The sequence below is a fragment of the Nannospalax galili genome, unplaced genomic scaffold (genome assembly GCF_000622305.1).
Source record: "Nannospalax galili isolate Female #2095 unplaced genomic scaffold, S.galili_v1.0 scaffold155, whole genome shotgun sequence".
Lineage (NCBI taxonomy): Eukaryota > Metazoa > Chordata > Mammalia > Rodentia > Spalacidae > Nannospalax > Nannospalax galili.
The window spans coordinates 7228241-7241957 of record NW_008339923.1 but is presented as its reverse complement, the minus strand read 5'-3'; the positions used below and the strand labels follow the sequence as shown (position 1 = coordinate 7241957).

The 13717-nt window shown below is 45.3% G+C and overlaps 1 protein-coding gene across 2 annotated transcripts in view; it reads right to left on the bottom strand.

The window, feature by feature from the left end:
• Positions 1 to 281, bottom strand: part of Mtcl1 (microtubule crosslinking factor 1) — a 134779-nt gene extending 134498 nt beyond the window's left edge. For both annotated transcript variants that reach the window (XM_008834664.2, XM_008834665.2), the window contains exon 1: positions 1 to 281. This exon is cut by the window's left edge and continues 658 nt beyond it. In XM_008834664.2, coding sequence (XP_008832886.2) covers positions 1 to 248 — 248 coding nt within the window. In that variant the 5' untranslated portion in view covers positions 249 to 281.
• Between the last annotated feature and the right edge of the window lie 13436 nt (positions 282 to 13717).

The window sequence follows — 13717 nt, the reverse complement described above, 5'->3', positions numbered from 1 at the left end:
GCCTTCCCCGCGAGGCTGGGCGAGCGAGGAGCGGCGGGCACCGGGGCACGGCCGGAAGAGGGGGCGGCCGAGGCCGTCGCGGGCCGCGCGTGCAGGTCCTTGAGGAAAGGTCTGGCGGGCGAGGGCGCGCGGTGCAGCCGCCTCCTCTCCGCCAGCGGGTGCAGGTGGTGGTGGCGGTGGTGCTGGCCGGCCGGCTGCGGCTTGGCGTCCGCGGCGCTGCCGCCCGTGGGGCCGTTCAGCGTCTCCATGGCCCGGGCGGCGGCCGCGATCTGCAGCTCGGGCGGCAGATGCTCCAGGCGGCGGCGGTGGCGTGCAGCCTCCCCGCGCGCCCGATCATCACTGACCCCCTGCCCCGCCCGGTGTGCGCCCCGCGCTCCTGCCGTCCCCTTCCTGTGAGCACGGCCGGCCTCTGGGAGCCCCGCGAGGCCCGAAGCCGCCCGCTCGGGACAATGGCGCTCGGGTCCTCCCGGCACAGCTCGCACCCCCTACACCGCGTGCTCCGAGATCTGTGCTCTCGCTACCGTCACGGCCTCGCTCGGCGACACTAGCCTGGTGGCGCGCGCCGGGCTCCCGCGTCCAGCTCCCCGCCCACTGTCAGTCTGCGCCCGGCGGTACCCGTTGCTCTGGCCAGCGCAGTTCTGAGCTGCCGGGGGCGCGGAGCCCGCGCGCCCACGCGCCCTCTCTGCCCTGGAGACACCAGCCAGAGCTGCCCACCAAGGGAAGAAGCAAGGTTGAAGTGAGGGACGAGGGCAGGCATCGGCCACTTGGGGACACCGAAAGTGCGGGCGGTGTGGATGGGCCCCTTTGCGGTGTGCGCAGTGGGTGCAGCAGTCCTCCTTCTGTCCCCCCACCCTCTCCATCCACTTCCTGCCACCCCTCTTCAGAGCTCTCCCCCACATTTCTCCCCAAAGTGCCTTGCAGGATCGGTGGTACCTGAAGCAGCTATCGCGTCAAGACGGGCATAGCGCTCCACAGTTGACACCCCAAGACCTGGGCGGCTCCGAGAGGGAGGAGCTGCTGTAGAAACAGGAGAAGCAGCTCGCTAAGCTTGGGGTCTGAAAGGGAGCTCACAGGCTCCAGTGCGCCAGGCACTGTTAGACACTTAATAGGCATTGTTTTACCATCCTCATAAGAGTCCCGAATTGGAGCTCCTGTCTTCTGAGATGAGGCACAACTCGGACGCAAGGAGGTGAGATCACTGGTCTGAGGACTGTTGATGGAGTCGAGATTCAAACCCAGGTCCTCAGAAATCTCAGTCACGTTCTTTCGTGTTAGTGCGCCTGGAACCCTAGTACAGTTCTGCAAGACCAAGGCTCTTGACCTTTGAGTCCCAGATGCCTCCCTTACCTGTAGAATTAGAAAATATCACAGCTACCTGAATGTATGAGAAGTAAATGAGCAACTACGAAAACACATCGTGTGAAATGCTGTTGACAGAGACTGAATGCAGTTTCGATCCCAGGCTTTGGATGTCCGGCAATAAATGCCGGGAGGATAAAGCCCAGCTTGTTTTTCATCTAGCCTGGGAATTTTAAGGAAGCAGGGGTGCAAGTATAAGGTTCTAGTGTGGGCATCTAACACTGGGGAGGTCTGCCTTTTCCAGAAAGATGCATTGCTTTTGTAAGACACCAGGCCACAGTGCTGCAAACACAGAAGGCTAGGCTTAGACAATTTAGCTGTTGAGGGGGGAGGAGCGGATTCTGAGCCTAGCTGATCTTATTTGCTGTAATAGAGTCCCAGAGCAGCAGGGTGGGGCAGACGGAGGTGGGTGGGGAGCTGTTGATGGTGTGGTGAAAAGCACTGGTAGGGAGAGAAAAAGGACAGACTTGCAGAAAATGGTAAAGGAAAGTTATTTACCGAAGTCTGTAATCTTAACGACAGAATGGCCCTACTTAGCCAGAGCTATCAGAAACTGCAGGATAAACTGATTTTTTTTTTCAGTTGCATAAATCAGGAAAGCCATTCTTCCAGAAGGAACTAACTATGCCTTGTTCAGGGTTGTGCTCACATTGACACCTTCCTAGTCTGCTGCTTCACCTACAGGCCTGGACTTTGAGAGTCACTTTTCTGGAAATTCTTCCGGATATGAATCACACAAAATGTAATATTTACTGAGTATCTTTCGATGCATTATCTAGGAAGACATCAGTAGTTTCTCTTGGAGTATCCGGAAAAGGCCATCAGTTGGTTCAGTTGTGGTTGAAGACCAGAAGCACTAGCAGCCACGCCTGTCTAGCCATTTCCACTAGAGGGCGCTCCAGCTCTCCCTTCCACTCCCAAAGCCCTAGACCCTAGGCTAGAAAGCCCGAGACCCAGAAGTCTCCCACACCCTCACATTCCTGTAATGCACAGAACTCTTAGCACAAGCGTGCCTTCTCTTCAAACCATACACAGTCATGCAAAAAAAAAAAAAAAAAAAAGACCCAAAACTGTTTCAGTAAGTGAGTCTTCCTATAATTCACTAGACCCTTCAGTACTCAGCTTCCTCTTAAGGCAGGGACAGCAAAGATCGTCCTTATTAGCATGACAATGTGACTGCCCCGCCTTGGTGAGGAGGTGTTCTGTAACCGCTTTCACTGTTTTCCAGTGGTTTTGTGTCTCGGGTTTACGGAGATACAGGTTTGTTGGGTTGGAGGAGGGGGGGTGTCACTGGGTAGGAGTGCTGACTCTGCCAGCAGGAGGACCTGACTTCCCATCCCCAGCACCCACATAAAAAGTGGAGCATGACTGCTTTCCTGTAACCCCAGCTTTGGGGATGGGGGCAGAGGGAACACTGGAGGAAATAGTAGGATCCTAGGAGCTTGTGAGCCACCCAGCCTAGTGGAAACAGTGAGCTTCCAGTTCAGCCAGAGGAAGAGACACAGATGGTTCACAATTTAAATGAACTTTAAATTGCTTATTCTGTAAAACAACAGCAAAACAAAGTGTGCTGTGCCTGTTACCTCTGCCCTCAGGTGCAGTCCCTTGCTCACCCCCTCATCTGGAAGGTGACTAGCCCAGGGTGGTTTTTCAGGCTTCTGAAGTTGTTGACTAGGTTTAGCCAGGGGCAGTGCTATCAGGAGATTGGAGTGGGCCAGGAAGGGAGAAAACCATATATCACCCTCTCTCTCTGCTTCAGGTGACCTCTCCAGCAATGGCCTGTCTCCTATATGGAGTGCCATTCTGAGGTTCCAGCTGCCCCTAGGAGGCCCGCTCCCTCTGGGAATATTTCACCTCCCATCACCTGACAGTCAAGGGAGATGGCAGCCTCCTGCCCTTGCCAGTCTCTGGGTTGCTTCAGTGTCCCCAGCTTGACTCTGGATTCCTCTACCAGCTCTGTGACAGATTCTGTGCATAGGAAGCATGTTGTATTTGTAACATCTGCACCTGGGGTTAGATTTTCCCATTCTTCAGAGACCTACATCCAGGTCTCTGGAAATGCACACAGCACCATTTGCCACAGTGATAGATCTGTTCGTCACCTCTTTGTCAAAGGCCTGCATGTGATGTGGTGACAACGTTGAGGCACTGATGATATGAAAACCTGGGTTCCAATTCTACCAAGGTCATTTGCTCTCTGTGGGCTTTGATAAGAGACTTGGCCTGAATTTCTTGTTGTCCCCCTCCTCTCTCTTTTCCCTGCTTCCCTTCTCCTTCTTTCTGCTTTCCTCTCTTTCTTTCTTGTCTGGCTATATTGCCCAGACTAGCCTCATTCCTATGCTGAAGGAATCCTGTTCTAGCTTCCCAAGCAGCTAGGACTATAGGCATGTGCATCTTTCCTCTTTGATTCATCTTTGAGTCGGTGCTGTTCAAAGTATTGGAGTCAACAATATAACACATATATATTTGTCTGCATGTTAACAGTTGCTTCTAATTAAAGAGTACTTTGTTATATATTTTCTGGTATGTTTATACATAGCATGTTAAAATACATAACATCATGAATTGTTCATTACGGCATTACAGGTTTTTTAAAAATACCCTTCTAAGAAGCAATGTACACAATACACAAAATAATTCTCATTTTGGGGCTGGAGAGATGGCTCAGCAGTTAAGAACACTGACTGTTCTTGCAGAAGACCTGGGTTCAAATTCCAGCACCCACATGGCAGCTAACAACTGTAACTCCAGTTCCAGGGGGTCCAACAGCCTCTTCTCTCCTCTGCCGGCATTGCATGACATGGATTCAGGCAATACAAGAATACATATAAAATAAAAATAATAAATAAAAATTAAAAAAATAAGCCGGGCATAGTGGCGCACACCTTTAATCCCAGCACTCGGGAGGCAGAGGCAGGCGGATCTCTGTGAGGTCAAAGCCAGCCTGGTCTACATAGTGAATTCCAGGACAGCTGGGGCTACAGGGAGACCCTGTCTCAAAAAGACCCCCAAAAATTTAAAATAATAGTAATAATTTTCATTTCATATAAAGGATGTTCCTAAGCAAAAGGTGCCCTCTGGGCTGACAGGAGTGCGATAAGAACCACAGCATCCACCCAGAAAGAACTCAAATGTCTTGGAGAGGGTGCCCCCTGGTGGTATGTGTTGGGCTGGCACCCTCTCCCCTACAGCAAGAATAGAATTCTGAGAAACTAAAGTGTCAGCCTGGGAGGAATAGGTCAAAATGGGAGTAGGTATCCTGTATAATTTAAACTCCCTTCCAGGTGATTCTAAAGCTTCTTTTCATCAAGGGCTGAAGTATTCCCTTAGACAAGCTTTGGCATGTTTACTAAACTTGAAATTAAAATCTTGGACTCTTTTCCTCTGGCAACGCAACAGCTAGATTTTTTTTTTAAATTCTATTTAAAAACTGTTCTGAGACTCTAAGCTTGAGACACAGAGAAAGTATGTTGTTAAATAAGGAAAAATAATCAAAGTTCTCTACTTTCCCTGGCCATGTGTATCCTGAAAAGTGAAGGGAAATTAATGAGCTGTTATCCCCCTTTTGATTTAGAATGTTACAAATTTCACTGCGCATGTGCAGTATACCTTGCGCTTGTTTTTGTTGTAATTCACCAACACTTACTGATCTTTCTACAGAGTTACTAGTTCTTTAGAATAGAAATAGAGTTGTGAAGACTGGAAATGTAGCTCCAGGGGAAAGCGCTTGCTTAGCATGCATGAAGTCCTGGATTCAATCTGTAACATCACAAAAAAAAGAAATGGAGGTGCAAACAAGAAGATGCCAGTAACCATGTCTTCTTGCTGACTCTGGTCAACTTTCATGCTCAATTTAGCCTATGAAATATATGGGGCTTACACGGAAAGCAAAACTAGAAAAATGAGTTATAGAAAGTTCTAGAACAAATAGTACTTATGAAATAAGCCTCCAGATGAATTCAAGAGATAGAACACCTTGGGTTGCACATGAAAATACTTTTTGTTGTTGTTGTTTGGGGTTTGTTTGTTTGTTTGTGTTTTGAGACAGGGTAGCCATGGCTGACCTGGATCTCACTATGTAGACCAGGCTGGCTTCAATCTCATATAGATCCTCCTGCCTCTGCTTCCCCAGTGCAGGGATTAAAGTCGTGTACCACCACACCCAGCAAAAATACATTTTAACTATTATTTCTATGTAAAATTACTGCCTGGCCAACTCTACTAATAAAAATTAGGGCAATATGAGTTATAGACATGGACAAATTATTGCAGTTACCGCAGACAAAATAGATGAGTTTTCTTGGCTTTTAGAGGCACCACCTACATAATGAAGGATTTGAACTTCAATTTTTTTTTATTTTATTTATTTATTTATTTATTTTGGTCTTTTTGAGACAGGGTCCCCTTCCAGCCCCAGCTGACCTGGAACTCACTATGTAGACCAGGCAGGCCTTGAACTCACAGAGATCCTCCTGACTCTGCCTCCCAAGTGCTGAGACAACCGGCATGCACCACCATGCCCAGCTGAACTTCAATAATTTTTAATATACACCCTGGCTTTATGAATCTAAGTGTTGAGATGAACTTGCAAGTATCAATTTAATTATCAATATAATATTATCAATAGTAAGTTGTAGGTCATCTCTGTGCATTCTCAAACAAATTGTACTCAAAGAAAGAAAATTGGGTGCTGGAGAGATGGCTCAGAAGTTAAGAGCACTTGCTGCTCTTCCAGAGGACCTGAGTTCTGTTTCAAATACCCATGTCTGGCAGCTCACAATTGCCTATAACTCTAGCTTCAGGAAATCCAACTCCATTTTCTATCCTCTGAGGACGTCTGAGCACATACACATAAATAAAAATAAAAAATAAAAAATGATAGTAAACGAATTTTAAAGGAAGAGTAGCATAATGAGGAAAGTTAACCTATGATGAAATAAATATTAATAAATGGTGTGTGCATGTGTGTGTGTGTGTGTGTGTGTGTGTGTGTGTGTGTATTTCATGCATGCCTGATTACCCTATTGGGTCAAAATATTGAGACTTAGCCATGTTTTATGTGATTTTCTTTGTCTGTGGGCATAGGGTTAGGACAGTTGAGACTGGATCTCATTAAAAACCTAGGTTGGGCTGAGAGGCAGAGGCAGGCAGATCTCTGTGAGTTCAAGGGCAGCCTGGTCTACATAGTGAGTTCCAGGGCAGCTGTGGCTACAGGGAGACCTTGTTTCAAAAAGACAAAAAAAAAGAACCTGGCCTCAGACTCACCACCCTCCTGCCTCAGCCTCCTTAGTGCTAGGATCACAGTTGTACACCAACACACTTAGCTTTATGTAATTTTTGAGACAGGAGCTCCCTATAGCCCCAGCTGGTCTGGAACTTACCATGTAGACCAGGTTGGCCTTGAACTCACAGATATCCACCTGCCTCTGCCTCCCAAGTGCTGGGATTAAAGGCATGGACCACCACCCCCAGAGGCTCACTCTCAGCTTTAAACTTAGAAGAAATTTACATTTAAATATTGTGTTGTATCCCCTCCACCCCCAGGGCTGGAGAGATGGCACAGTGGGTAAGAGCACTGGCTGCTCTGCAGAGGACCTGGGTTTGGATTTCAGCACCCAGGTGGTGGCTAATGTCAAGAGGATCTCATGCCCTCTTCTGGCCTCCATGGACACTGCATGCACAAAGTACACCCACATACATACAGGCAGAACATTCATATACTTAAAATGAAATAAATTTAGTAAATAAATAGTTTCCCAGAATTTGGGAGAAGAAAAGAGCTTTGCATTTGGTAGCCCCTATGTTTGGGAATCTCACACCTGCCATCTTCTGGCTACTGTTTGGAAGCTGCTTCCTTTATGATATAATTTATCATCCAGATTTGTGAGTTCAAAAAGACAAAATTACACTTCATAATTACAGGGACAGCAGCATGAACCAGATCTGGCCCAGGCAGCTCAGGCTATGTGATCACCCTATGATTAACATATATTCTTCAAGGTAAGAATGTTGCAAATTAAATCAAGCTGGCTCATCCTAACATCCACCCACATTTTGAAAACATGAGGACTTTTCATTTTGTTTCACTCTTTTGAATGTAATTGGGAGCGAAGACATGAAGAACACTTGTTCATCCACTCAAGTTTTCATTTGTATGAAGACTATGTAGCAAATACCCAAGAGGTTAAATTTCACAGACATTAAGAGCTGCAGGGATGGAAAAAATAAAGCATGGCGCCTGCCTCTGGTGAACTCATCATCTCATACAGAAAATAATATGCGAAAGAGAAGAGCTGTTGGTGACATCCAGAGCTGGCCTCCAATGTCACCCAGAGCTCCATGATCTCAGGGTCTGTTCTGCCTCTCCAAGCTAGGTCTTGTGTTCTGTCCAGTATAAACAACTTCAGAGGCGCTCAGCATCACACAGGCCACTCTGGAAATATAATGGATCAAGACCTGAACAAGTTATCAATCTTTATACCATACATTACCATTCTTTTTTATTTATTTATTTTTATTTTGTGTGTATGAGTGTTTTGCCTCCACATATGGAAGTGTACTTGTTGTATGTACAGAAGCTCCAGGGAAAGTTGGAATCCATTTGATGGATCCAAAAAATAGCTAGTCACAAAATGCTGTAAACTGGCTCCCTTCAGATCCTGCTAGAAGTTTAATTTCAGTCGTGGGAAAATGTTATTTGAGAGGATCAAGGAGGGAGGAAGCAGTTAGATTCTTTGAGACTCTGGGGGAAAAAATACCTCTAGGACAGAAGAGAATATACCTGTGATTATTCAGCTTCTGCTCAACAGGTCTCCTATGTTTGACCCAGTGCACCTTTGTGCCACATGAGGAGATAAACAGTGAACTGGGGTTAGTTGGCCAAGAATGCCCTTAGGTGGTGCTTGTATGCTGTTGGGTGAATAAAAAGCACAACTCGATTCACAGGTTCAAAAACTGTATCTCAAGCTCAAATGTTGATGTAGACAGTGTGACTGGATCAAATGCTGAATTAATGAGATGCTTTAGGAAGGCCCTTGCTTACAGTGATAACATCATAGATACAAAAATTACATCGTCAGGGCTCACAATGTCTTTGATGATTGTGTGTGTGTGTGTGTGTGTGTGTGTGTGTGTGTGTGTGTGTTCAATTTAGCTTACTGAGTCACAGATTTAAGTACTTTCCATCCCTGTTATCCATATTTTTCCCACATTAAAGAGCAAAGAGACTTGTCACAGCCCTGTCTTTCCTTTGTCTACTTGGCTTTGTGGTATTGAGGATCAAATCTAGGACTTTACACATGCTGGGCTATATCCCAGGCCCTGTCTGTGTTTTGGAGGACATTAAAGCTTCTCTCTGTAAAGATTAGGCTGTGCCCTGATCTAAGTTACTGCCCTGCTCTACCTTGCTGTGTCCTGCTCCAAGCTGCCATCCTGTAAGTTACTCCGTATTGTGTGAAATAGTGGCTTTCAGGTGCCTCCTTGTCCTGGGTGACTCCTTTTTACAAAGCATCAGTTGGCTTCATTTTGAGCATAACTGTGGAGACAGAATGACTCTGCATTTTATTTATAGATGTAGACACCACCACTTGTCTGACATGAACCATGAGACATAGACTGAAATTTATAAAAGTAAAAAGTACTACCTAGGGGCTGGAGAGATGGCTCAGTGGTTAAGAGCACTGACTGCTCTTACAGAGGACCTGGGTTCGATTCCTAGCACCCGCATGGCAGCTACGAACTCTCCTTAACTCCAGTTTCAGGGGAATCAGAAGCCCTCTTCTGACATCCGCAGCATTGCATGACATGGGTGCACTCACATATATGCAGGCAATACACTCATATACATAAAATAAAAATAATAAATAAAATATTAAAAAAGTACTACCTATAAACTTTGGAAACACATAGGTATACAGGCATATTAAAACCATATCAGAAAGACAGGCCTACAAACTTAAGAAACACACCAGACCAACAAAGGATGAAACACTCTTACCTGGATCCCAGAGAAAGAGAGACACCTAATACTGTGTGGACCACAGCTCCATCAACCTATGATCTGACTGTCTGGTGTGTATATCAAGGGATCAACAGGCAGAGAACTCCCAACTTTCCCTAGAGCTTCTTCTCAGCATGGTCCCTGTTGTTTGATATGTCTCACACAAATTGCTATCCATCAGTATGTTACTTTGGACCCACTCCTGCACCTCTGTGAGCCTCCAGCAGCTCCCCAGCTGGGTTCAGTAATATCTAACCACCTACAGTGACTCTCTTTGTGTGGGTATCATTTCTCTACCTGCCTTCAGCAAGGCCTCTTTGATTTTGCTTTGTTTTGTTTTTTGGGTTTTTGAGACAGAGTCTCCCTGTAGCCCCACCTTGGCTTGGAACTCACTATGTAGACCAGGCTGGCCTCAGTCTCAGAGATCTGCCTGCCTCTGCCTCCCAAGTCCTGAGAGTAAAGGCATGAGCTACCATGCTTGGCTAGCAAGTTCTCTTTGAACTCTGCAGCCTCTTTAACCCTTTTATATTGATCTGTAATATAAATGCATACATACATGTTTGATCTAAGAGTTAGTAGTTAAGATTAGAATAAACTATGATGGCCAATGGTGATGCTATCAAGGGAAATTGAGGTTACCTGGTAAAGTACAGCTAAAGAAACTGAAATAGGTGCTGGGCATGGTGGCACATACTGTAGTCCCAGCACTTAGAAGGCAGAGGTAGATGGATCTCTGTGAGTTCAAGGACAGCCTGATCTACATAGGGAGTTCCAGGCCAGCTGCAACAACAACAAAAACAAAACAAAACAAAAAACACAAAAGAAACTATAGCTTGTGAGTTTGTTGCTATTGAATCTGACATTGTGTAAAAGATAGAAGGGCATTCATCTATGTTTCTGACATAGCATGCTCACAACATCCTGGAGCTATGTTCTTTCTGAGTTTTAATCAGGGAAAAAATATGGACTAATGGAATGATTTTACATTTCTATTAGGAAGGCACTTTCAGAGGACAGAGCAGCAGAGGATGCTTAAAAAGAGAAGCCCCGGGCTGGTGTGATGGCATAGGCCTTCGATCTCAGTGCTAGGGAGGCAGGCAGAGGTGAGCGGATCTCGATGAGTTTGAGACCAGCCTGGTCTACATAGTGAGATCCAAGCAAGTCGGGAAAAATAGTGAGATATTCTCTCTAAAAGAAGAAAGGAGGAAGAAGAAAAAGGAGGAAGAGGAGGAGAAAGAGGCAAAAAGGAGGAGGAAGGGGGTAAGAACCCCTTCTACATGTTACTTTTCTGTCCCTACAACTTGTTACTAGGTTCCAAAGTTTCATCTTTGTTGAGTATCTACTATGTGCCAGAGGCATGTGGTAGTGATGATCTCGCCCATAGTGACCCTTCTTCTCCCTCAGATCTGCTCTGTACATTTACCTAAGGCTTCTTGTGAAGCCTCTGGGTAATGGCCCACACAGAGGTTCCTGTCAGAGCATGCTTGGTCAGCCTAAGGCTTGGAGGGAGCATACCTGACCAGGGCTTATGACATTGAATCGCAGAGTTTCCATGTTCATCCTGCACAAACAACTCAAGTAGGAGTTTGTACAAATTTCAAGATAAATCTGGAAACTAAATTGCCAGTTGATGAGAAATTTCTCAAAGGAGAAACATGTACATTTTTGCTGTGAGAAAATATTTCTATTCCCCTCCAGATATGTCAACTTGAATGTGCACATTTAAAAATTTTTTAAATTAAGGGAATTATACCACATCAACCATTATTAGATGCTCTACAAATTTCAAATGAAAGGAAATGGAAAAAAGACATCTGTACATTTTTAAGCTCTTGATTCATAATACTAATACCACTTTTGCTGCTATTTAGACAGCTTGTGAGTGGGATGTAATAGAAAAACCTCGACAATAGTAAACTTGATCTGTAACCAACTAGAAGGCTAGAATTTATAGACTGTCTAGTTTTTTCATATTTAAGAAATATAGCTTTTTATGTATAATAACAGGAAACAAGCAGCAAACGTTCTTTGCAGATTTAAAAATTGGAACATCCAAGGCTAGGACTGCAGCTCAGCAGTAGAACACTTGCCTACCGTGTGTGAATTCTTGGGATCAACCCTAGCACCTCAAAAATGAGGAAGCTGGGGTAATGGCTCAGTGGGTAAGGACACTTGCTGTGTAAGCATGAAGACCTGAGTTTGAATCCGCAATGTTCACATAAAAGCTGGGCAGACACTGTTTTTGGCTGCCCATCAGAACTTGTTGATAAGAGCCTATTGCAGAAGATACAACACACTATGGTTTGCAAGACAGAGAAATCAAGCTAGAACTAACCTGAAAAATTCTAGTTTTCTAGAAGGTTCTATGCAGGCAGTGGAGGGAGAAAAACTCCCAATAGTATTACCCATAGGTGAGTCCTGACCTGCCAGGCAAGAAATGCCCATTAGTGCAATAGTGGCAGGAAAGGTATAGGGGGTAACCAAACACTTTTGGATTGAATTTGAGGCTTACTCAAGGGGAGAATTCATGCCTAGTACTATAAACCTGGTCAAAAGCCCACGGCTCAGGAGATCATAGGCCCTAGGCTGGAGCCTATTACTCTTGTCTTAATAAATGGAAATGATATCAAAGTGCCTTCTAAATATTTATGTTGATACACATAGATTAGTGCTGTCCTCAACCTTGATCAAAGATGCTTCTTTCTGCAGGGATCATCAGTTAATACAGAGATAAAAAACCAGTCAAAGTGTTGAGAATTAAGTTACCATTGAGTGCTCAGTCCTAAATGGGACATCTGTATCAATCCCCTCACCTCCATCATGGCTCAGGGAATATCACAGAAAAGGGGCAGAAAGAACATAAGAGTTGGAGGATGGAGAGGAGTGCTGTGAAGCACTGTCTTTTGGACATGACATGGTCATTGCACTCATGGACTCACAGCAGCTGTGGTTACCTGCACAAGATCAGTCAACATTCCAACAGGCAGCACTAGTAGGACTCAATGGGTCACACAAAAAAGAGAGAGAATATGAAGGAGGGAGGGGGCATATTGGGGGACTCCTAGGGGAGAAGGGAGCTGTGGGTGGATATGGTCAAGATACATTGTTTATATATATATATATATATATATGGAATTATCAAAGACTAAACAAACAATAGTCTATTTTCAGAAAATGCAGTGTGCCAGTGCAGTGGGTAAAAGCCCTTACTGTACTTGAGCTGAGTTCAATCCCTGGACCGCACCCATGGAAGGAGAAAATAAAAAGCTGGATACAGCTGCATACACCTGTAACCCCAAAATTGTCAGCAGAGATCCTGAGGGCTCACTGGCCAACCAGCCTGGCAGAATTGGCAAGCTTTTAGTTCAGAGAGAGACCCTCTCTCTCAAGAGAATGAATATAAGAATAATAGCGGAAGACACCTGATGATCTCCTCTGGCCTCTGCACGTCTGTACAAAGGTTCATGTACACCCCTCCCATGCACACAAACACATACACTACACATGAATATAACAACAGAAACAACACACTCAGCCTTAGCACTGTCTCTGGTGAGCAAATGACCTTCTGTTGTCCTTCTTTGGGACCAGACTGACTGAAGAAGAAATATTAGGTCCTGAATACTACCCTTTGGCTACCTTCCCAGAATGCAGCATCTCACCCCCTACTGGTTCCTCTGATATGATGCCTCGGAAACCCAGAAGAAAGTTCTCAGCAGGGCCAGGCTTCTGACTAATTCTCCCCTCTCCCCTTATACTGACCTCAGCTTTCAACCTGTTTCAACTGATCTTGCCATTCACTACCAGAGTTACTCTGGCAAGTTGCAATTTCATCTCTCTCTGAGGTTATGTAATTTCCCTTCTCCATCTGCATGGTGATAACAGTAATAAAATACCCCAAAGATGTTGAGAGAACTAAATAAGATATTGTATATAAAATCTGTGGCACATTCAAAGCACAGAGCAAATTTCCCACTGGCTGGTCATATGACCTCTTTGGGTGAGTCACTTAGCCTCCTGGGTTTCAGTTCTCTTCAATTCTCAATTCTTTTTTCCAACAGCCTAGACAGATTGCAGACTCATAATTAGCATATCAAGCAGCAGCTCTCCGTGCAATTACCCTGTTTGTATGTAAATCTGAGTCCCCAAGTGGAGCAGTCTTCCATCACCTAAGAAAACAGTACCTCTCTCCCGTTGACACTTCCTGTTTCCTCAACAAACTTTGCTCACAGAGAGCACAACGGTACATTTCTCACTGGGCCCCAAAGAACCAGCAAAGGGCAGTTTGAATTCTCAAGATTTTTCTTTGCAATCAGTTTGAGCGTGGAAGTGATCCCACACATGAGTAAGAGGTGACCC